Genomic DNA, 24652 nt, shown 5'->3' on the forward strand with positions numbered 1-24652 from the left:
TGATTTTCAGGGCCCTGTGCAAAACCAAAATGCAGGCACCTTGTTCAAAGATGGTCACGAGTGTCGAGATGACCACAGCAGAGCTTTAAAGCGAGCACGGGGTCCTTCTAAGTGTGAGGCCCTGTGCAACTGTCCAGGCCACACCCAGGACAGAGGCACCCAGGCTTGGGGCCCTTACAGCACGGCCCCTGGTCCCACTTGTTCAAAGCTGCTCCTAGCACCCAAAACCAGCTCTGGACCCAGGCCCTGCAGGAGCACAGGTCAAGGGTCTCCAGAAAGCCCTGCTACTTGCAAGGGTGAGCGGGATGGGAGGGGAAATGTCACATCACCTTCTTTTTGGTCTCAAAGACACTTTCCCTCCCGGCCACTTACAACCTCTATCCTGGAGAGCGTGCAGGGCAAGCTAAACTTCAGGCCAAAATGACCTCTGTGAATGCGCATTTCGACGATTGGGACCCCTTTCTCCACCCCCCCCCACGCCCCCACCCGCCAGAGTTTCAAAGGGACCGCTGCCCCAGGGCTCCTCTGCCTCCCAGGGCACTGCAGTCACCTCTCAGAGGGTTCCCATGGAGAGGGACTCCCTCATCCAACTCCCCCTCCCACGCCCGCACTCAGCCCCTGCCGCCCCTGGCTCCTGTCTGACCGGGTAGGCGGGGGCTCACACCAAAGCTGCCAGCCTGGGGAGGGTAACCCTCCGGGCGGGGCGGGTGTGTCTAAAGCAAGTAGTGGGCGGGGACTTCCCCGTCCCGCCCCCAGCCCCGTCCCGGAGGCCCGACACCCCGCCCCCACGCGGAAGGTCGCGGAGCCCGCACCGCGGACGCGGAACCCGCACCATGGCCGCCACCACGCCGCTTCGCGACTGCCAGGTACCGGAGGCCGCCCTCGGCCCCGCATCCCCAGGGTGGCCCCGCGACACGTGGGCTGGTAGGACTAGAGCTTCCTGGGGTGCGGTGGTGGCAGGGCCCACCCCCCCCACCCCCCCCCCCCCGCGACAGCCCTTAGGCGTCCCGGGCGCACAGAAGGCGCCAGAGGATACTCCCGTGCGCCCCACCACCGAGAGATCTGTGGCAGGAGGCCCGGCCCCTTGGAGACCCCGGATCCTCTTAAACAGTGTAGCCCAGCAATCCCGCAGTCCCAGGGAGGGGAGGCCGGGCGCTGAAAGGTGTTGTCTAGGGCCCGCTGCGGAGGGGAGCCGAGGAGGAGGAGGAGCGAGGGGACCTGCCCCCACTGTCACTTGGAGGGGCTGCCGGCTGTGCTCCGGGAGTAAGGGGAGCGGCCTGTGCCCCTGGCAGGATGCCTGGGCCGCCAATACAGTGCAGAGTTTTGAGATCTGGAGGTGTTCCCTAATGTCTGACTGAAAAGTGGAATGAGAGGAATCGCTTTGGTGGTTGGCACCCTGCAGGCCAGGGAGAAGGACCAGCCCCTGGTTTTGGACTCCAACTCTAGCTCCTCCTTTGCTGGGGCACACCCCCCTGCAGCCTGATGAGTGCCTCCCCCTTGCTGAGCGTGGGAGCCCTGGGGGACACGTCCCAGTCACCCAGGTATCCTCCAGAGCCCCATTTCACAGAGGGGCCAAAGGTCAGAGGGAGGGAGGAGCTTGCCTGAGGGCAGTTGGCTGCTCTGAAGTCCCTGGCAGTTACTTAGGAATGGCCCCACCCAGGATTCAGCTCTCTTTGAACTGCACCATCTATGAAATCTGGGAGTCCGCACCTGCCCCACAAGGATGGGGCTTCACCAGGCCTATACCTGCAGAGTGCAGGCATCAGCACCTTCGGGGTTTGGGGGTGGAGGCTCATGTGTGCTCCTTGGGAAGGCTACAAGGAATAAGACCGCTTCTTGATGTGTGCAGGCGTGGAAGGATGCCCGGCTGCCGCTCTCAACTCCAAGCAACGAGGCGTGCAGACTGTTTGATGCCACCCTGACCCAGGTATGCCTGCAGAGGGAAGGGGCAGTTCTGTCTGTAAAGATCCAAGAGGAGGTTTCTTAAATTGGTGAATGATTTTTATGTTCACGAGATATATGTTTGGTGTGTCTTAGAGCCGCATTTGTTTGCACCACGAGGACATGATGCTTCCACACGGGCACAGTGATCTCTAGCTTCCATCCGCATAGCTTGCTTAAGGTTACAGCTGAACTGCCGTCCATGTCGAACTGTCCAAGTAGAGCTGGTCAGTGGTGACCGCATACAGGCATGGCACTGGAAGCTTTCAAAGCTGTTACAGTATTCTTTCTGTTTTATGTTTTGGGCTTGGGCCACCCGACAAGTGGGATCCTAGCTCCCCCAGCAGGGATGGAACTGGAAATGCACCCCCTGCGTTGGAAGTGCACAGAATCTCAACCCCGTGAACCGCCAGGAACATCCCACAGAGTTTTAAAAACTAGGTTAATGCCTAGTTTTTCCCGGTGGTCTGGTGGCTGCAGCTTCATACTCCCAATGCTGGGCGGGGTTCCCTCCCTGGTCAGGGATCCTGCCTGCTGCCACTGAGCTCCAGTGCTGCCGTAAGAAAGATCGGGGATCTCGAGTGCCACAGCTAAGACCCAGTGCAGCCAAATCAGTAAGGAGGCGTTAAAACAGAGAGACTGGAGACAAATTGTCAGGAGCGATGATGAGATGAAATTAGGATGAAAGTGAAAGCCGCTCAGTCGTGTCCAACTCTCTTTGAGACCCCAATCAATTGAGTCCAATTCTTTGGACTATATAGTCCATGGAATTCTCCAGGCCACAATACTGGAGTGAGTAGCCTTTCCTTTCTCCAGGGGATCTTCCGAACCCAGGGATCAAACCCGGGTCTCTCAGATTGCAGGCGGATTCTTTACCAGCTGAGCCACACAAGGGATGCCCACGAATACTGGAGTGGGTAACCTATCCCTTCTCCAGTGGATCTTCCTGACCCAGGAATCAAACCCGGGTCTCCTGCATTGCAGGCAGACTCTTTACCAGCCGAGACACCAGGGAAATTAGGACACGTTTGATCTTTTAGCTTGTATGCCTCTTCCTCTTTTCTCTTTTAATATATTTTTTAATTTAGTTTTGGCTGCACTGGGTCTTCACTGCTGCTCAGACTTTCCTCTAGTTGCAGCTAGCGGGGGCTTCTCGTTGCAGTGGCTCCTTTTGTGGCAGAGTGTGGCCTCTGGAGCATAGAGCACAGGCTCAATAATCGTGGCACATGGGCTTAGCTGCTCCATGGCCTTTGGACCATGGACCAGGGGTCGAACCCGTGCCCCCTGCATCGGCAGGAGGATTCTCACCCCTGAGCCACCTGGGAAGCCCTTCCTAACTTTCTGTATTGGATGTTTACTATGGTTCTTTTTTTAAAAGAATAAATAGAAGTACCCAAATGTCCAGTGCCCTCTTGAGGCTGAGGAGGCTGACACTGTGGGCAGGTCACCTGTCAGGAAGGACTTTTCCTTTAGATGCATCATTTTGGGACACAGAGGCCTCAGTAGCCCTCGAAAGTGTGCTTTGAGTTACATGTATTAAGTCTCTTCATCTGAGATGCACCCAGTTACATTTTCTTTGAGTTGAGGTCCAGAAAATACTCAGTGTTCTAGAAAGAAAGAAAGAAAAAAGGTTTCGATACATGCCTTCATTTACATGAACTGAAAGCTCCCTTGGGACAGCTTTGTTTCACCTTTTAAATTTCAGTACGTAAAATGGACCAACGACCAGGGCCTTGGTGGCCTTGAGGGCTGCCTGTCAAAGCTCAAAGCAGCAGATCCGACCTTCGGTGAGTGATGCTTCCCCTGGGTTGAGGGCCGTGTTTCATGAGTCCAGCCCCTTACTGGTTCTCTGAGTACAGACCTCAGCTGGGCCGCAGAGGGCAGGCCTGTGGTATTGACCAGGTTAGGAGGAAGGGACGGTCGCAGTCACCACTGTGCTTGGAATAACAGCTGCTCCCATAAAGATGCCAGTTTCTATAGAAGGTGTCTTTCAAATGTTTCCCTCAATTGTACAGTAATTCTGCAAGGAAGACTCTGATCCCATTTCTCAGATGAGGAAACAGATTCAGGCAGAGTAAGAAATACACCCAAATCTACCCAACTGGTAGCTGGGGATCTGGGATCAGACACGGCTGTCTCAATCCAAAGCCTGGAACCCCCTGAAACACAAGAAGTGGCCACGGCAGCCTCTCTGCACACTAGTGAGGCCTCCCCCTAGTGACGCCCTGCCCTAGAGAGGCTGGGGCAAGGGAGACTGACCTGGGGACAGGGGCTTGGTCACAGGCAAGCCATGTGCATGGCAAGCATGGGAGTCAGCCCAGTGCATTCCAGAACCCCAGCAGGGTAGCCCCAGCCTGGGTAAGGTTCTGGGCTGGGGGAAGGGCTGAGGAGGGGAGGGCGGCAGGACTCCCCCTTTCACCGCTGCCACCCTCCGCCATGGCCAGGTCCCGCTGAGGGCAAGGGGCACAGAACAGGGGATGAAGGAAGCTGTCAGGGGAGCTAGCCTCTGGGCGTGGGCTCAGGCTCTCTGAGCAGACCCTGGTCCCAGGTCAGACGCGGGGGCCAGGTGTGGTCCCAGCACTCTGGTTGGGTCCTAGGTCCCGGACCCCGGCTAGGGACTGGAGTTTGAAATACCAGTGGACATCCTACCTCTGTCAGGGTGGGGGCTGGCAAGCCCAGGTGGGATCCGGGGGCCTGCACACCTGCCAGCAAGGCTGCTGCAAGGGGCGCAAGGCACTGCCACCCCCCCACCAGTCTTTCTCAGCCTCCAAGTTCTCAGCACAGGAAGGCAGCCAAGACAGGGTCGTGGCTTCTGTGCTCTGGGGGCCAGCTCCCCGACAGCATCTACTGGGGGTCCCTAGGAGGCTCTGTGCTGGTGGCGGGGATAGTAGCAACTGATGAAGGAAGCAGAGGGGCTTCCGAAGTGCCCCGAGGCAGCCCCTGACCAGCTCACCTGGTGGGGGGCGGGCACAGGTGACCCACACACTTGCGCTCCCTGGAGTGCCCTGGCTGGAAAAGTGTTCGGGGGGCGGGTGCAGGATGTGTTAGGATTGCTGCACCTCCATGTGCATGGTGAGGATCCGAGCTTTGCACGGTTGGTGGGGACATAGCCTAAGGCCACCTGACTTGCCCCTCCTGGGACGTGGGGTGTTTATTTCACCTGCGGGGCCTGCCTGGGCTGGGCAGGACCGTCTGAATTACCAGCTCTTTTCCCCCTTTTCGCCAGCCATGGGCCACGCCATCGCTAATGGCCTCGTGCTGATTGGCACCGGAAGCTCTGTGAGGCTGGACAAAGAGCTGGATGAGGCCGTGAAGACGATGGTGGAGATTTCCAAAGCCCAGCCCCTGACCCACCGGGAGCAGCTGCACGTGTCTGCAGTAGAGACCTTTGCCAAGGGGTGAGGGGCCTCCCTGGGCCAGGGGCTGGCGCTCCGGGGCCACTCTCGCTGGCCGGCACCACAGGCTGCCCCAGCGCTGTGCAGAAGGGGCTGAGGGGCGATGCCCACCCTGCCTCCTATGCCTGTCTGATTGAGAACCGCACCTTGTCTGCCGCTGTATCCTCAGCTGGCTGAGGACACGGTTGGTTCAGATTCCTAGTCTGACATTCAAAGCAGCTTATTTGGTTTCATTGAATAGGTTGGTTATTATTTTTGTTACAAAAATAATTGCCACAGTCCATGGGGTCACTTAGCGACTGGATGACAACATCAGAAATAATAGGATCACAGTAAAGAAATAGATAAAAGAGAGAGGAAGACCCTTGCCCTTAGACTCCTGGTCCTAACACGCCAGGTGAGCGTCTGCCCATTGTCCCCTGCCCCTGGGGTTCCCACCTGTCCCCCTGTGTGTCCTGTGCCCCCAGGACAGCCCGTGTGTCTGCTCGTGCGGGGGAGGTGCCCGCAGACCTGGGGGACTGGAGCTGACAGTATAGGCGTTCTGAAGCAGTGACGCCCCGGTCTTCCTGGTGTTGCTGCTCTTCAGCTGCTAAGTCGTGTCTGACTCTCTGTGACCCCACGGACTGCAGCACCCCAGGCTCCCCTGTCCTTCACTGCCTCCCTGGAGAATCAGTGTGAATGTCAGCGCAGGGCTGGAATTCCACATCTCAGACTGGGTACACGGTCTCAGGTGAATTGGCAACTTGTGAAACCAGTTTTTCTCTTTTTTTTGCTTGAATTAGAAAGTAAAACCTCCCAGTGGCTTTTGCTTTTTCTGAGCCGCAAGCTGACACAGAAGTGTGCCTGTGTATTTTAAGCAGCTCAGTGCGAGCTGTAACGCTGGCAGGAGGGAAGCCCCTTCCACTTGCCGTGGGTGAACTGATTTCGGGGCTGCTGAGACACCTCTCTTGGCTTCCAGGAACTTCCCGAAAGCCTGTGAGCTGTGGGAGCAGATTCTCCAGGAGCACCCAACAGACATGCTGGCTCTGAAGTTTTCCCACGATGCCTACTTTTACCTGGGCTACCAGGAGCAGATGCGAGATTCTGTGGCTCGAGTTTATCCCTTCTGGACGCCCGACGTCCCCCTGAGCAGGTCGGTGCCCACGAGGAGTCACATCATTCCTGTCTCAGCCTCTCTCCTCTGCCCTGAAACTCACGAGACTGCCGTTGCTATTTCCTGTTTCTCCGAAGTGAAAAGGTGGGAGTTCCCTGGTGGTCCAGGGGTCAGGCCTCTGTGCCTGGGTTGGACCCCTGGTCAGGGAACTACGGTTTCGCCACAAGTCTCAGCCAGAAAACAAAAAAGTGAAAAGCCTCATTTGATCTTTATCCCATCCTGGGAATGAAGTAATACCATCATGTATCAGTCAGCACAAAGTAGTTTTTGCTGCAGTAACAAACATCCTCTAGCTCTTTTGCTCCACTTATTACACGGGAAAGGCAGGCTTCTCCCTCCTGATACATGTCCGTCCGAGGCGGGCAGAGGCTCTGGGCCCGTGCCATTGTCTCCCTCTGGGATCCCAGCTGGTGAAGCCACTACTCTCTGGACACACCAGCTGCTAAGAGGAAAGAGAGCTCTCCTGGGGGACTTGCAATGACATCAGGGCTCAGAGTGAAGTGCTCTGAGTTGCTGGCCAGATCCAATCACCCCCCCACTCCCCCAGGAGGCCAGGAAGCACAGCACCACCACGGGCTGGAAGGAGAGGGAGGCGTGGGCTACCTGTGAGCAGGCCGAGGGACGTCCACACGGGCGCGCCTCCACTGCGTCTGCATCACAGGATTGTTGTGAAGGGCAAGTGGATTAAGAGACTGAAGGGCTGTGTTAGGGTTCTCCAGAAAACAGAACCAATAGGATGTGTGTTTGCTGTTATTTGGCCACTGAGTTTTGTGTCTGACCCCATGGACTTAGCCCACCAGGCTCCTCTGTCCATGGAATTCTCCAGGAAAGAATACTAGAGTGGGTGGCCATTTCCTCCTCCAGGAGATCTTCCCGACCCAGGGATCCAACCCAAGTCTCCTACATTGGCAGGCAGATTCTTTACCACTGAGCCACGAGGGAAACCCAGGATATGTATAGCTATAGCTATGTTATTTACACACACAGAGGGGGAGAGAGAGGGCGGAGGAGGGAGGGAGGTGTATTTATTTTACGGAATTGGCTCCGGTGACTGCGGGGACTGGCAAGTCTGAAACCATTCCAGTCTCTGCCTTGGTCTCCACCTGACTGTCCTCTGTGTGTGTCTCCGTGTGTCTTCTGCATCCAAAAACTCCCTCTCCTTTCTCTTATAAGGACGCCAGTCATTAGGTTTAGGGCCCACCCTCATCCGGGATGACCTCATCTTAACTTGATCTGATAATGAGCTGCAAAGATTCGAATTCCACGTAGGGCATATGTCCAGACACAACCCTGCACCCGCCGTGTAGCGGATGGAATGGTTCCCATCCGTTTTTAACAAATGATAATTTTTGTTTGTTTCCAGCTACGTGAAAGGCATCTATTCTTTCGGACTGATGGAAACCAACCTCTACGATCGGGCAGAAAAGCTCGCTAAAGAGGTAGGCGGGCCCTTCCCGAGGTGCGGGAGCTCTGGGGGAGTGGTGTCGGGGCGCAGAGCAGGCCAGGCTCGGCCCCCCACTCTGCACCCCATTTCCTGCTGGGAGGGCTTGTATTAACAGGGAGGGTGGCTCCCTCTGGCCACCTGTGCCCCCCGGGTCTGCAGAGCTACCTTGCACAGGTGGGGAAGGCCCGTGAGGCTCCGTCTGCCCCTCCCGCTCTGGGCTGCATGGCATGGCGGCTCTGTGCACCCCTGGTTCCATGTCTCCAGGGACCCCCCTGTGTGTTCTGGACCCAGACTGTGTAGGTGCGAAGCGGGTGTCAGCGTTGCTTCCCCCACCTGGAACCGCAGGTTCCTAAGCGTCGCTGATAGCACCAAGCCTCCGGGAGGGGACCCTTCGGTGCTGAGTGAGGCTTGTTGCCAAAAATCCACTGAACTCTCAAGTTAGGAAGGAAAGAAAGGGAATTTTACTCGAGCCAAACTGAGGATTGTAAACCAGGAAGCAGACAGTTCTGAGCACTGTTCCGCCTGTTAGAACCTGAAGGTACAGTCACCTACTTGTGTGAGACAAAGGACCGAACATCAAAATGACATCTGGATATTTTCCCTAAAGGCCACCAAGGACACACAGTCTGGATAAGCATGAACAAAGTGAGCAGCGAGTCACCATGCCCCGCTGCAGAGCTGCGAAATGGCAGTGTTCTCTGAGGAACTTACGCTGCTAGCGTCGGAAGAGAGGAAAGACTCCGTCTCTAGGGCCGAGCAGGCGCTCCCTTCTTTGAGGAGCTCTGGTCAGTGTATGATGCAGGCGTGTGCTGCACAGGGAGCCAGGGAGGAGCCCGAACAAGCGCAGAGAGGATCTCATGCTTAATTTTCCTTGTCCTGCCTTAAAATACAAATTTTATCTCATCAGGCTGCTTCGGGTGGGCCCTGACCTGGCACTGGGGCCTGCTGGCCAGGCCTTCTCTTGTGTACCACGTCCACCAGAGGGAGCTGCAGCCAAGGGCACAGAGCTGGGTGGGATGCTAAGTGCTTCCCGCAGGCCTGGCCCCTCCCTCTGTGCTGGGGCTCATTGGCTGGCCGCTACCCTGGACGCACCCTGGACAGCCTGGCTTGCAGGCCCCAGGGCCTCAGCTTCTCTGACTCAGAGGGCCCTCCTCCAGCGCGTCCCCTCCCAGGAGTAGAGACTGAGGCCCAGAGAGGGACCACCATGTACCCGGGAGTGAAGGCTGCTCCTGGGCCTGGCTCAGGGTGGCCCTCACTTGGACGTGCCCGGTCCATCTGCTGGATGCATGCCATGAGGCATTGAGCCCTTCCTCACTCAGAGGAGGGTAGCAGGGCTCTGGGAGGCCAAGGCCAAGGCCGCCCAGCCCACAGACAGCAGCGCCAGGCTCCCCCAGGCTGCCTGAGCACCATCCGTGCTGCTTGGACAGACCTGCTGCCCAGCTCCCAGCAGGGCTCTTCCCCCAGACGTTGTCCTGGAGGGCTCCCAGCACCCTCCCCCTCCCCAGGGGGCAGCAGTGCCCTCCTGGGGCCACAGGGCACACGGGTCTCTGCAGACCTCTGGGCTCACAAATAGAGGCGGGACTTGACAGGAGGTGACAGGGTCTGTGATGCAGTCCCGAGTCAGGGCTTTGAGGGGGGGACACAGGGGACTTCATGGTACTCTTGGCTCTGTGCTGGGGGACCAGGTGTCACCTCCCAGGGGGCCAGCTGCAGGAAGGTCCCCTGGACACCTTGGCATTGGGCCCTCCTGCTGGGCGCCATCTGTGTGGGCACCTGTGGGTGGCAGGATGGTTCAGGAAGTCAGAGGGCGGCCAAAAGGTGAAGGGTCACAACCACAGGAGCAGGAAGGGGTGATGTGGGGGGACCCCTTCCCTCCGTTCACACTTGTTCTCCTGCGGGCACCCACATGTGGACCCCAGCACCAGACCCCTACAGACAGGTACTGGGCAAGGCCAGGCTTCTCGGAAACTGAGAGTAAGTGCCACAGGCCCCTCTGGGATCGGGAGAGGCTTCATGATGATGACACCTGGGCCTCGTCTGCAGGCTGAACCCCCAGGGCAGAAAGAGCAAAGGGCGGCCGTGGGGAAGGGGAGCTGCAGGCCCGGGCTGGCTGATAGACCGAGCACTGATAGACCGAGGTTTAGGGCAGATGCAGGCGGGCCGGGTGCTGGGAGCAAAGTCTGGGGACAGCAGGGCCAGGCCGCCCTGACCAGGCGGACTCTGCCCCAGGAAACTGTGGGGGAAGCAGGTCAGCGGGGAGGGCGGCCACGATCCCCGCAGGGGGTGAGAGCAGCCCCTGCCCTGAGCCCCGGCCCGCGCTGCACCCCCGGGGTCTCCTGCAGCGTCCCAGTCTTGTGGGGCTCCGCCCCAGGCCCCCCAGCGTCCCTGCAGGCGGGCCCCTTCTCTGTCCCCATGCGGACCAGACGGGCCGGTGCAGTGGGGCTTCATGCCGCCTGCTGCAGCGCAGACCACGTGGCAGGGGCCAGGCCAGGGGCAGAGGTGAAAGGCACGGGGGAACCGAGGTGGCAGGGCCGGGGGGGTCCGTGGTCGGTGGGGGGGACCTCGGCCCGTGTGGGTGGTCCCCAGGGTCACGGGGAAGCTTGGCTGACTGCCCCGTGCCGGGTCCAGTAGGCGCTCAGTAGCCTCGCGTCGCTCCGCCGTGCTGTCACTGGCGAGTCCACTGGTCCTGTGAGTGGCTGTCGCTGTTACTGGCAGTATCAGAATGAGCCTGGAAAGCCACACGTGTGGTCCTTGCGTGTGTACTGTCGGGAGGGGCAGCTGAGAGCCCCCGGAGTCCATACACACTCAGGGTCCATTGGCCTCCACGGCAGCCCCGAGAGGAAGGTGGAGAACGCGCTGGGCGGCGCGTTGCACGTGACTCAGCTGTGTACCGGAGGCTTGGGGCGAAGGGCCTGGATAAGCCCTGCGTTGGAAAGACCCCACTGCCGCCCCACTGTGCGGCTCTGGGCAAGTCACTCAGCCTCCCTGAGCCTTAGTTTCCTCATCCGTGAAGTGGGCACTGACACCCTTGTTGGCAGCATCCAGTGTTTGGTTCACAGGCTGGTCTTTGGGGTCGTTACTTTGAGGCAGAGCCCAGGCCCCTGGTGCCCCTGTGCTTGGGATGCCTCGTCACCAGGTGGCCTGACTCACACCTCATCTTGCTTTGTCCTCCCCCTCCTCACCCACGTAGGCTTTATCCATTAACCCGACGGACGCGTGGTCAGTGCACACCGTTGCGCATATTCACGAGATGAAAGCGGAGGTCCAGGAAGGACTGGAGTTCATGCAGCACTCAGAAGCCCACTGGAAGGTATGGTTCTTGTCCATCCACCTGCCTGGAAAATTCTGTCCTCCTAAGTTAAGCTGAGGATTAACAGATAGGGTTACTGGCTGCAGCTTAGTTTTGGGGAAACTTATGTTCCGCTTGGAAGCATTCCTAGCAAACCACAGGGTCCCCTGGGAGCCACATGGCTCCCCAACACCTGCCAGCAATTTGCAGGTAATTCTAGAATTGGTCGTGGCCTGAGGCACTTGGCTGTAGAAGAAAAATAACTGGGTGAACAAGAACCGAGGCTTCCTAGGTGGCTCAGCAGTAAAGAATCTTTCTACAATGCAGGAGACTCAGGTTCGATCCCCAGGTCAGGAAGATCCCCCCCCTGGAGAAGGAAATGGCAACCCACTCCTGTATCCTTGCCTGGAGAATCCCATGGACAGAGGAGCCTGGCGGGCTACAGTCCACGGGGTCGCAAAGTGTCGAACACAACTGAGCGACTAAACAACGGCAGCAAACAAGAGCCTGGCACTGGTGAGAACCATGAAGGCTCTGAGCTGCCTCCTCCACCACTGGCTAGAGGGCTGGACACGGACCCCAGAGCCACACAGTGTCCTCAGGGAGCAGCTGGTGCAGCCAGGGGCCGACGGGGTGGATGAGGGCCCAGCGACTGTCTGCAGGGCTGGCATGCGGGGGTCAGGTCCCTGGTGGGGCAGCGGCACCCATGCCATCCAGACTCCTCAAGCCCTGCCAGGCCCTTCCTGGGGCCTGACCACCCTGGGGCCTGACCACCCTGGGGCCTCCCTGTGCCCACCTGTGCCCAGCTGCGGTGGCCCTCCATCCTCACCCGTGCCTCTTGTCCTCGGGTCTGTCCCTGGCACACACCCGGGCTACCTGTCCAGGGGTGGTCTGCTGCCCTGCCCTTCTCTGGGCCCCGGTGGGCACCCAGCAGCGGGTGGTCAGCGACTGAGCAAACGCAGGCGAGACCAGGAACCCGGCAGGGAGTGGGGCCTGGCTCGGCCACCTCGGTGCCCCACAGCGGCTCCCTGGCCCAGGAGGGCCAGGGAGAAGTCGTTGACAAGAAGGCAGCGTCCCGGCCTCTCCAGGAGGGGTGATAGGTAGAGCGGGCGAGCGGGTACAAGGTCAGCTTGGAGAGCTGTGACGGCATTAGGCTCAGACTCACGTCTTTAAGGATCCCCAGACCCTGGGCCTGACCTCGGCCCTGGGTGGGGAGTGGGGGGCGCAGTGTGGGTCAGGCCCTGGACCTCAGACTCTCCTGGCAGGACTGACCCTGCATGGAGGGGGCGCCTGGGTGTCCATGCCCTCCGAGGGGGAGGCTGGGGGGGCCTGGCCAAGGCCGGGTCATTTGTATTCATTTCATCTACTTCCTGCCCCAGACTCTGGATTTCCTGGGCCTGGGTGCTTGAGGCCTGGCCTCTCCCCAGGGCAAGAGCCCAATCCCTCTGAGCCTCAGTTTCCTCATCTGAGAAACCTGTTGTTGCCACTGCCGTGAGGCCCCTGGCCCCAAAGGAGCACCCTTGGACGCTGGTCTGACTCTGTAGCACGAGGCAGCCCTTGATGGCTGGGCTCATCTGGCAGGCGCTGGGCCCCGACGCCTGTGCACGGCCCCCGCGGTGGCTCCTGGTGGCCTCCAGCCCAGCTGCATGGCCCAGGGGCAGATGGCGGGGCCTGCGGCTCCCCTTCCCATCCTCCAGTGTCTGCCCCCGACCCTTGGCTGCCAGCACTGAGCTCAGCTCTTCAGGCTCCAGTCAGTGTCCCAGGCTTTACCTCATCCCAGGGACCCCACTTGAGAGTCCTGCCCAGGCATCTCTGTCTTCGAAAGGCCCGTCAAGTAGAGCCAGCAGCTCCCAGCATGACCACAGCATGACAGGGGCACTCTTGGGGGTATGGAAACCCAGAGGAAGCATCCTACCCAATTGAGCTTGAGGGGGAAGCAGTCAGAGAAGGCTTCCTGGTGGAGGCAGCCTATGAGATGAATGTCGAAGGGTGAGTAGGAGTTTGTAGACGAAGGACGGCGGTGTAGGATCACTGTAAACAGAAGCTCGCAGTGGCCTGTGATGGAGGGGAGCTGGGAGGGTTGAATCCTCAGACATAGGTGCCAGGTAGATGTGGGTTGTGGAGGAGGCAGGAGGTGTCCAAGCAGAGAAGCAAGTGTCTGCCGCAGCCCTGTAGGCTGGCGTTCGTGGTGGGGCCCAAAGCAGAGCAGCCGCAGCCGTCCAGGTGTCGCCCCTGCCCCTTATCCCGTGGGCTGTGCCGGGGCCTGTGGAGGTCCGGCCCCGGGCACAGCTGTCCGTCAGGCTTTACTGGGACGCCCTGCCTGTTGGGCACAGTCGGCCTCTGCTGCCGTTTGGATGGACTTCCTCATTTTCTCCACACCACGCCTCAGGAAGGCGAGGCTTGGGGTGCCAAGTGGCCCACTCTGGGTGGCTCTGGTTTTCCTGTCTCCTCGTCCTGGGGCTAAGATGCCAGCCTGCCGTAGCTTTAGCCCCCTCGGTAAATTCAGGCACACCGCTTGCCGAGGCTCAGGGCTGAAGGAATGGACAGGCGTGGACTCGCCAGCCAGGGCAGCCGAGGCAGGGGCTGGGAATTGTTTCCTGCACCCAAAGCTGCGGGGCTCTGCGTTGACACGGACAGCAGCTGCTTACCCCCCGCCCCGCCCACCCCATACCGCCGCCCCACCGCCCGACCCTGGGCTGTCAGATGTTTCTCACTCTCTGTTCTTTCCCCAGGGCTCTGACATGCTTGCTTGTCATAATTACTGGCACTGGGCCTTATATCTGATTGAAAAGGTAAGATGGCCGGCCGTCTTACCCTGCAGAGGTGGAGGGCCTTGCGTCTGAGTAGGGTCTTACCCTCCAAGGGAAGAGAGGCTACCCCTTGTGTTGCTGTTCGTGCCCTGCCGAGCAGGGCCGTGTCTTTGTGCGTTTCAGCGGTGTTCTCTTGCGGTCGGGCCCTCACGTTTTCAAACAGCTTTTCAGGTTTGAACTCCTTCAGGTATTTCCCACCGTCCTGCACTCAGAAATCCTGTACACACGTGTGCCCTTTGTGGCGACAAGGCAGCTCCAGTGTGAACTGCTCCAAGGCAGCCCCTGGAGTGAGCTGCCAGGCCCGCACCCCACGGTTGAGCCCGAACGAGCCATGGGACCCTCACAGTGCTTCACCCCAGTGGGGGCGCAGATGTGGGGCCATGCTTGACCCCAGCAACCCCACCACTGGGTCCCACTATAAGGGCTCTTCTTACACTTTGTTGTAGAGAAAACCTAGAAGCTCCCTAAATGTCCAAAGAGAAATGCTTGGAAGGTAAGGAACCTCTAAGGATATGCAGAATGCAGTAATACAGCGTCTTCAAGAACGCGGTGACCCCAGCTGAATGGGCCATGAGGGAAAGACAGGAAGAAACCGTCCTGGAAGAAATAGATGAGAGAGCTCACAGCCGCTCGACAAGCGCCTCATGCGAAAAACGATGCTCGCACTGAAAGGGCTGCCCTAGCAGCAGCTGCCTGGGGAAAGAAGGGCTGGGGCGGGGTGGGTTCCTCTCCTTCCATCCCGAGACCCACCAAGCTGTGGGCAGGCAGGCTGGGCCTTTGTCGAGGCGTTTTCAGTTCGTGTCTCAGCATCTCATCTCACCGCCTCCCTGTGTTAATCCCGGAACTTCATTTTTCCAGGGCGAATACGAGGCTGCGTTGACCATTTACGATGACCATGTAAGTCCACGCTTGCACTCGATTCAGTTTATCGCGTCAATTTACCTTCAGTCTCGAATAGCTCCCTGATCCAGTCCGTGTTGCCCCAGACAGACCCACAGCCGGAACTGAAGGCCTGCTCTCGTGCAGGACCTCACAGCGTTGATTCTCTCCAAGGGCGGTGTTGAAACCCAGGACAGGATTTGACTCTGCTCACCTGGGGGTGTTGGGAGATTGCTTTCCCAGGTGGCTCGGTGGCAAAGAGCCTGCCTGCCAATGCAGGAGATGCAAGAGGTGCGGGTTCGATCCCTGGGGTGGGAAGATCCCCTGGAGGAGGAAATGCCGACCCACTCCAGTGTTCCTGCCTAGAAAATTTCATGGACAGAGGAGCCTGGCAGGCTACAGTCCGATGGGCTGCAGAGAGTCAAACATGACTGAATTCGCATGCACACACACACACACACACACACACACACACCCCTGGGGGCTTCAGAAGAGTGCACGTGTCAGACGGCCATCTCTGAAATCTCAGGCTTCCTTCTAGTCATTTAGAGTGCCTTTATTTGGTGAAAACATCGATCTGCCTGAAATGTTTTTGGCCGTGCTGCGTCGCTTGTGGGATCTCAGTTCTCTGGCCAGGGATTGAGCATGGCAGTGCAAGCGTGAATCCTCACCGCTAGACCATTAGGGAACTGCAAGGAGTTTTTTTTTTTTTTTTTTTTTTGTAGTAAAATATACGCTGGGGCTTCCCAGGTGGTGCTAATGATAAAGAATCCGCCTGCCAATGCAGGAGACGCGGGTTCGATCTCTGGGTCGGGAAGATCCCGTGGAGAAGGAAATGACAACCACCCCAGTATTCTTGCTTAGAGAATCCCACGGACAGAGGAGCCTGGTGGGCTGCAATCCATGGGGTCGCAGAGTCGGACACAACTGAGCACTAGATAAAGCGTATGTACCGTATTTTACCGCGGTAACCAGTGTAAGTGTACGGTCACTGTGGCAACCAGTTTGTGTGTACGGTTACCGTGGTGACCGCTTTACGGGTGCGGTTGCCACGGTAAGCAGTGGCGACCAGTACCTTCACCCTGCAGTGCAGCCTTCGCCACTGTCCTTTCTTGCAACTTTTTTATCTTTCCAAACTGAAAATCCCCACCTACTCAACCCTAACTGTTCCCCCTCTCTCCAGGTCCTAAGTATATGTTTGAAAGTGAAAGTGTTAGTCACTCAGTCATGTGAGTCTTTGCGACCCCGTGGACTGTAGCCCACCAGGCTCCTCTGTCCATGGGATTCTCTAGGCAAGAATAATGGAGTGGGTTGCCATTCTCTTCTCCAGGGGGTCTTCCTGACCCAGGGATTGAACCCAAGTCTCCTCTATTAGCAGGCAGACTCTTTTGAGCCAAAGATGTGTGTTTAATAGAAAAAAACGTAACTCAACTTCTGGGCACCCCACTGTGGGCTTAAGAACAGAGTCTGGGGCACAAACGTGCTTGTGATTTGAGGATCTGAACCCTGGAGAAAAATGCTCTTACAGGAAACCCTATAGAAGTTTCATTCTATATAAGGCACTCCTCGTGGTAGGGAGTGAAGGGTGACGGGAGCTTGTGGGGTGGGGTGCAGACCCACCGGCTGAAGGTGGAGTTGTTATCAGGCCAGGCGGGGACACGAGGTGAGAGGTGGGCCAGGGCCCGATGCCCACTCCCCCAGATGCCAGTGCGCTGGGCTCTTTCCCAAGTCTGTCCACTGCCCCTCGGGCACCCAGAGTGGCCCAGGCCCTGGAGCCGAATGGCCCTGAGGGGTGGGTGGAGGGGACGCTGGCGGTGGCTTCCCTGAGCTGAGGGCCTGGCCCCGATGGGCAGACTCGGGCGGTCCCTGCAGCCCCTCACCCCCCACCCGCCCTTGTCTTCCAGATCCTCCCCAGCCTGCAGGCCAGCGGGGCGATGCTGGACGTGGTAGACAGCTGCTCCATGCTGTACCGGCTGCAGATGGAAGGTAGCCCTGTCTGCTTCCTGGTTCCTCCCCTCCCGTGTGACGAGCAGAATGTGCTGTCGCTGGGGCCCAGGCCGGGGGGAGCGCCTGAGCGAGTTTCTCCAGGGCCTGCTCTCAGCCCCGGGACAGCGCGGCCCCAGGCCAGGGGCCAGGCCCCCGCTGCCGTTTCTCCTGGTTCCCACTGCCCCTCGGAGCACAGGCCTCCAGCTCCGATCCTGGCGGGCCCCTGCTGTTCCCACAGCCCACCTGCCCGGCTTGCAAGGCACAGGTGGCACCTGGCCACCCATCTCTAGGTGCCACCTCAGTTTCTCAATGCCCAGGGATTTCAGAGAGAAGCGTTTCTCAACAGTGTCACCCGATGCTTGGACGTGGCTGGGACGGGGTTGGTTGTACTCCTGGGGGCCACGGAGGGCTTCCGGCCGACTGCTGGGGGTACCGGATGGCTCTCTCCTCCCTCCCAGGTTCAGCAGAGCCAAACCCCTGCCCACTCTAGGGCCCGGGTCAGTGGGACAGAGTGGGGACGAGGCCGTTACTAAAGTGTTCTGGGAAGGCTTCCTAGAGGAGGTGAGATGGAAGCCACGGAAGGGAGTGTAGGGTCTTGCCGAGGGGCCACGGAAAAGGGCATTGTAGCAGGGAGCGGCCTATCCAGCACTCCAAGGACGGCAGCCAGGGGCCTGTTCCGGGGGCGAGCGAGCGGCATGGTCCGCGTGCTCAGATGGGGCGGAGGAGGCTGAGGGGCGGGCATGGAGGGTGATGAATGCTGCTTTTATCTGCGTCTTGGAGGGCCTGTGGGGCCAGGCTGAACTGGTTCCGTCCAGCAAGCGGGCTGAGCTGGGGGAGGCCAGGCTGGAGGCCGGGGCACCCTCGAGGGGGCGACTGGGCTGCGACACCAGAGCCCGGCCAGTGGGGCCTGTGTCTCTGCTCAGCCAGAGCCCTCCAGAACTGGGTGGGGAGGGGAGGGCCCGGGGAACCTGAGTCCCGTTGACCCCGACCCTGTGGACCCTTCGTCTGTGGAGGCCCAGTTCGGGCCTCAAGCCTGGGCCCCCCGAATGCCCGTGAGGAGGGGCTCAGAAGGGCCGGGCCCTGGTCTGGAGGCTGGGAGGCCCCATCGGGGTGCTGTGGGGCTGGGGAAGGGAGAGGAAGGCCACGCGCTTCCTCACTGCGGAGTGGAGCCTCCAGGCTGCTTCCAGTTGACGAGCAGAGACATGGAGGTCCAGGGCAACCACAGGGTCGCAGAAGGAACGCGAGGAGCAGGAGTGGGGGTCGGGTAACTTGCAGGATCCACGAGGGACGGGAGGGGAGGTGGTGTGAGAGGGCAGAGCAGAAGGAACAGTCTCGAGCTGGAAATACAGACCCAAAGGGGTGCTTAGTTGCTCAGTCGTGCCCGATTCTGTGACAGCTCTTCGCAGCCCCATGGACTGCCGCCCGCCAGGCTCCTCTGTCCATGGGGTTCTCCAGGCAAGAACACTGGAGTGGGTTGCTATGCTCTCCTTCAGGGGATCGTCCCAGCCCAGAAATCGAACCCAGGTCTCCCGCATTGCGAGCAGATTCTTGACCATCTGAGCCACCAGGGAAGGCCCAGAAGGAAGGCCCAAAGGAGGCTCGTTATGAATTCTGTAGGTTCTGACTGGCCCCCTGCCCTGTGTCAGGGGCCTTCCCAGTGAGAACCACTAGGGGAAGTTTTACAGTGGTTTGGCTTAGTCGCATCTGACTCTTTGCAGCCCCATGGACTGTACCCACCAGGCTCCCCTGTCCATGGGATTCTCCAGGCAGGAAGACTGGAGTGGGTTGTCATTTCATTCTCCATTACCGTGGTTTGGGGTTTGTCAGAGGGGTTGGAGACTTCACTGAACACCCTTCCATAGCTTTTATTATTTTGATTGGGTTTCTACCTTACCCGTCTGCTGCTTTTATGATTAAACAAAGCTAACGTAAGCCAGGCCTGCAGGCCTAAGCCCGAGGCCAGATGCCACCTGCCAGCTTCGCGGGGCCTCCTCACGTGGAACCACCTGTGGGGGCCAGAGGCTCCTGCACTCAGCGCTCACGCCAGGCCCGTGGGCGTCCCTGTGTCCCCAGGGGTCTCCGTGGGCGAGCGGTGGCAGGACGTCCTGTCTGTGACCCGGAAGCACAGCCGAGACCACATCCTGCTCTTCAACGATGCACACTTCCTGATGGCGTCCCTGGGCGCGGGGGACGCCCAGACCACGCAGGAGCTGCTGACCACCCTGCGGGACGTCAGCGAGTACGTGGAGGGCCTGGGGCGGGGGTTGGGGGCAGCGCGGCAGACTGCCTCTGCCTGCTGGGAGGCTGAGCGTGGAGGCCCCAGGTGAGCACAGCCACACAGATGCCCGTGGAGGGCCTCTCCCAGGGGTGCCCCTTAGACGTGCATCCCAGGTGTTCAGTCTCCCCCAGGTGTGCGTCCCCGTGGGGCGTGCCCTTCGAGGGTACAGTTGCTTCCCCCCGGGACACAGAGCAGTCTCTATCCTCTAGGCCTCAAGGTCAATGTCACGCCCAGGGGAGGCGGGGAGGCCCTGGAGCCAGAGGGACTGCCCCTTACTGGGTCTCAGCCCTCTGCTCTCAGCCTGTTTCCTTGGCTGGTGGGACAGGCTAGTTTGGGGGCAGTGACGTGGCGACATCCCCCACATCAATCACAGCGGGGCCAGAGAGTCTGGGGAGGCACAGTACAGGCCGCCAGGGATGTGGCCAGCCGCCTCCCGACTGGAGGGCTACAGCTGGGGACCAGGAGCCCTGGCGGTTTGTCCCGGCTGCCCAGGGGAGGGTGACACCCACGGCCACTTGCCCTGCTCCTCCTCTTGGGGTTTTGGCCATAGCTTAAGGCCCCCAGCCCTCATGACCCAGATTGGCCACCTCCTGAAGGCCCTGGGAAGATGAGGCCTGCCCCAGCTGTTCATCCAGTCCAGGGGCGGCACCAGCTCCAGTACCAGCCTTGACTTGCTTTCCCTGCAAGGTCGACTCTGCTACTCCCATTTCATAGACGAGCAAACTGAAGTCAGGCATCAGGACACCGGCCCGAGGCCACAGCGCCATTGAACTGAGTTGAGAGCCCTGTTCTCTCCCGTCCCTGGTGGCCTGTCCTCCGTCAACCCACCTGATCAAAGCCCCTACTGTGTGGGGCACGGAGCCAGGGACGCTGGGCTGAGGAGGAGGCCACCCTCTTAGGGACCTGAGTCAGGTGGGAGGCCGATGCGCCGTCACGGGGGCAGCCCAGGGCTGAGGGCACCCTCTCGGGCCGGCAGGTCCCCGGGGGAGAACTGCCAGCACCTCCTGGCCCGCGACGTGGGGCTGCCCCTGTGCCAGGCCCTGGTGGAGGCCCAGGACGGGAGCCCTGACCGCGTGGTGGAGCTGCTCCTGCCCATCCGCTACCGGCTGGTCCAGATCGGAGGCAGCAATGCCCAGGTGAGCCCCAGCCTCGCGCATGTCATGCGAGGGCCCTGGGGCCAGGAGCCCCCGCAGTCCACAGCCCCCGGGCGCCCGCGGGGTGGGGAGGTCCTTGCGGTTCATACCCCCGTGAGCTTGTCCCTGAGGACTGGCCGGCCTGCAGTGGGGAAGGGGGTCCCCACCCCTCGTCCTGCGTCATGGGGTCTCACGTGCCCAATGCATCTTTCAGAGAGATGTCTTCAACCAGTTACTGATTCACGCGGCCTTGAACTGCTCATCCGGCCTCCACAAGCACGTGGCCCGGTGAGTTCCTCATTCTGGCCCAGAGCCCAGCCAAGAAGGACCCCGAGCACAGCCCCTCTCACTCGGGGGTCTCCCCCGGACTTCCAGGGGCCTAGAGGCTCCCACCTGGCTTGGCCCAAGGTGGTGCCTGTCTCTAAGCCTGCAAAGACACAAGGCCCCGAGGGTGCCTGTTTCTCCCCTCTGAGCATCTGCAACTCGACCAAAGGGGCTGAGGGCCCTGCCTTCAGCAGCCCCCACCCACCCCCCCCCAGCACACTCCTTGTCCTGGCCACACTGAGCTTGTTACTCATGCAGGCCCCTGGGCCTTCACACATGCCGCCCCTCTGCCTGGGACATCCTTCCTTCTGCACCCGCTGACACCCACTGAGCTTTCAGGCCTCGGCTCACATTGTCCTGCCAAACTGTGCCAGGTGCCAAGGGGAGAGGTGGGCGGGTAGGCCCCAGCCAAGGCTGCCAGGAGCTTCCCTCTCCTCCAGGGAGTAAGTGGTTCATCCCACAAATGTGTGCGTAAACGCTGTGGGCGTGGGCACACTGCCCGGGACGCTGTGATGGAGGGGCTGAGGACGGCGGCTCAGAGTGGGAGGGGGCCCCTGGAGGTGACATTCAGGGGGACTCCTGAGACCAGCAGGTTTAACCGGCTCAGAGGTGATCTGCTCAGGAGGAGGGGTGCGGCTGGAGGGTTGGGGGTGTCGGGGTGGGGGCACCCCAGGAAGAAAGCTCTGGGAAGCCAGCCACTGCCTCCACCTCCGTGCTCCCACCCCCGGCTTCTCTCAGCCCCACTGGCCCCAGTGCCCTGGGGCTGAGATGAGACCCCCTCCTCGCCCAAGTCTCCTGGCCAGCTGGAGTGCCAAGGGGAAAGGGGAGCCAGGGTGCCGGGTGGGCGGAAGGGGTGTCCTGAGGCCCTGTGAAGCTGCTGCTGCAAGTCCAGACTGCACAGGGGGCCCTTGCTGGACTCAAGAGGTTAGAGGTCTGGTGGAAGGGGCCAGAGTCCACGCAGCCCATGGCAGGCAAGGCCCGGCTTCCTCAGTGGTGGTTCCAAACCGGTTAGTGCAGGTGTTGGTGGCGCTGATGAAACAGGATGGTGTGTCCCACGAGTGTGGACAGACACACAGGAAGTGGTGACAGCCTGTAGCACCCTGGACGCATGGCCCTCTCTGCCAGCCCCCTGCGCCACATGCAAAGCCGCACACATTCTCTAGTGCTGGAGCTGCTAGGGGAGCTCCAGGCCTGGTGGCAGCCGGGAGGGAGGGTGGGGCCCTGTGGACAGAGAGACGGGCGAGGCCTTGAGCAGGGGAGCCGGGGTCAGCTGGGGGGCACAATGCGGTCCACTCTGGGGGTGCTGGGGAGCCCACTGCCAGCGGGGTGCCCTCCTGGCGTCCTCACGCTGCTCAGTCCCCCTCCCCTCCAAAGCAGAAAGCCTCGGCCCCCTGCCATGGTGTGCCCCGCCCCAGTGCCAGGCCCAGCCGCTTAACCCCACCCTTAGTGCAGAGGATCACTATGGCCAGTTGTTTGGGGGGTCTTTGTCTTAAATTATCCTCCCTTGTTGAAAGCTGGAATGTCCCCCTCACTGTCCTTTCGGCCGCTTCATTCCCCAGAACATTCTCAGGCATATTGTTGTTCAGTTGCTCAGTTGTGTCCGACTCTTTGCAGCCCCGTGGACGGCAGCACGCCAGGCTTCCCTGTCTTATCACCCACTCCCGGAGCGTGCTCAAACTCATGTCCATCGAGTTGGTGATGCCATCCAACCCTCTCACCCTCTGTCGTCCCCTTCTGCTCCTACCCCCAGTCTTTCCCAGCATCAGGGTCTTTTCTGGCATTCTCAGGCATGGTCCTCCCCCCGTCTCCACAGTCTCGCCCCACCCTCTGATCCAGGCACTCCTTATGGCGAGGGGACAGGCCCCCAGTCCTGGGGCAGGTGAGGCCACAGTGGTGTGCCCACCCTGAAACGCTCTGCACTTGGGCATCACCGGGACACTGCCAGGGTGCTCTCCAATCACCAACGGCCTGGGCCAGCATGATGACGTGGGGCAGGAGCCCAGGTTTTCTCAACCTCACAGCACTGCCCGCCTGCTGTCCGCTCCCCACCCCTGCCAAGGCCCTGTCTCCTGCCTCTGGGCCTTGGTCCCACCTGTCCCCTGGGCCGTGATGCCAGCCCCTCCCTCCACCACTGGGTGAGGGGGCGTCATGCTTTCTGCCAGCTCAGCCCCAGCCCGTGCTGCTCGTGTCCTGCCTTGGGGTGGAGAGCCATCCATCCCCCAGCTTCTAGAAGGTTCCAGCACCGACCCTGTCTCTGTTTCCCCAGGAGCCTTCTGATGGAGCGAGATGCCTTAAAGCCCAACTCCCCCCTGACCGCCAGGCTCATCCGCAAGGCAGCCGCCGTCCACCTTCTGCAGTGAGCCGACTTGGCCGCCCCCCCCGCGGGGCCTCTGCGGCCCTCAGACCAGCTGCTACATGGGCTTTGCAGGGTTACAAGTGGCTGGGGCCGGTTGGCCGGGCCCGTAAAGCAGAAGGCCCTGTAACCAGCAGCATTACAGGAAGAGGGGCAGAAATCAATTTTCAGCATGGTTCCAAATCTTCTAATCCTCGCTCAGGGCCACAGTGCGGTTTCAAGCAGAGCCTAGGTGGGGGCTGCTGTTCCACTTGCCTCGAAAACTGTTTTCGCAGGGGACCCTCCCTTACACCTCCCAGTTCAAGGGTTGGAAGGCAAGGGTGGGGTGGTGGTGGGCTCAGCTCGGGGAGGGGAATCTCCCATCCACCCCTACGGGAACCCCTCTCTCCACTCTAGGCCGCCCCTGGGATAAACCCCGTCATTCTGCCTTCCTCTCGATATTCTGGAAAGGTTCTGTTGTTCCACCTTTTGGGTGAGGGTGCCCATGGTGGGGAGTGACTTGCCCAGGGTCCCAACTAGTGGGGGCCCTTGCCTCCTGGGAGACAGGGGCTCCCACCTCAGTGCCTGGGCCCTTAGCCCTTCTGCTGTGTCTGCAGAGACGTCTGCAAGCTTCTCCTGGGGCTTTAGTGACACTGATTTGGGTTGATTTTCTCTTAATTCTAAACTGCACATTGTCAACGATGATTCTTAAAAATTTTTTACTTCGCATGGGAGTACAGTTGATTTATGATATTGTGTTAGTTTCAACAAAGTGATCCAGTTACACCTATACGCATGTCTGCTCCTTTTCAAGCTCTTTTCCCATTTAGGTGGTTATAGACGACGGAGTAGGGTTCCCTGTGCTCTTCAGTAGGTCCTCGTCCATTATTTTTGTCAACCGTGATTTTAATCACATGTATGCACACTCGTATCTGCTGTGCTTTCTGAGGTGTGAGGATTGAGTGTGGAGGCAGAAACCAAAGCCTTGTGACTTGGCTTTAACAAGATCCGAGCCAGTGTTATAACTGCTGCCTCTGTCTCCCTCCCCGCGGGGAACCCGGCCTTGACGTCCAACTCGGTGGTGCTGTGAGAGGCAGTCTCAGCCCACTGGAGCTTCTCAGGTTCCTTCAGTGCAAACTGAAATTAGGGTAGGGACTCACGGGGCAGGGAGGGGGCAGGTCTTCCAGGAGGCAGCAGACACCTCTAAATCGACTGGACACATTTCCTGGGGTTAAAATACATTAGTTGATTGGCTCCTTTGCCTGACTGTTACTGGGTGGGCACCTCTGACCCTCCTCCATGTGCCAGGCCTGGGCTGGGTCCCGGGCAGACAGGCTTCTCCTTGAACATGGGGGTAGGTTAGGGCAGTGAGTCAAGAGCAGAGTCATTACAATGGGATCTCAAGAGAGGTGCTGTCTGCCCCCAGGAGTTAGGGACACATCCCAAGGGGAGCCTGCCCTCCCATTCGGAGCTGTCCCTTCCTGCCAGTTCCCCTGCTCATACCCTATATGCCCTCCCCTCTCCTGGTTCCAAGCAAGATACAGCCTGGCCAGGGGAGCCAGAACCCTGGCCCCCTCCTCCAGGAAGGCCTCCGGCCTCCCACTGCAGGCCAGGGTCCCACAGTCCTTGCTATTGCACCTTTCTCCCCAGCTGTGCCTCCCCATCAGGGATATCTGTGTCCCAGCATC

General features: G+C 59.8%; 1 protein-coding gene across 1 annotated transcript; it reads left to right on the forward strand.

The window, feature by feature from the left end:
* Window positions 1-801: 801 nt before the first annotated feature.
* On the forward strand, window positions 802-23747 carry TTC38 (tetratricopeptide repeat domain 38). Its single transcript, XM_052640438.1, has 14 exons — window positions 802-866; window positions 1850-1927; window positions 3647-3728; window positions 5168-5339; window positions 6295-6468; window positions 7853-7928; window positions 11124-11243; window positions 13955-14014; window positions 14891-14929; window positions 16816-16897; window positions 18971-19136; window positions 20152-20311; window positions 20523-20596; window positions 22899-23747. The coding sequence occupies exons 1-14, from the start codon at window positions 834-836 to the stop codon at window positions 22990-22992; spliced, it is 1410 nt and encodes a 469-aa protein (XP_052496398.1). The 5' UTR covers window positions 802-833; the 3' UTR covers window positions 22993-23747.
* Window positions 23748-24652: the final 905 nt, after the last annotated feature.

Source organism: Budorcas taxicolor, chromosome 5 (assembly GCF_023091745.1).
Source record: "Budorcas taxicolor isolate Tak-1 chromosome 5, Takin1.1, whole genome shotgun sequence".
NCBI lineage: Eukaryota > Metazoa > Chordata > Mammalia > Artiodactyla > Bovidae > Budorcas > Budorcas taxicolor.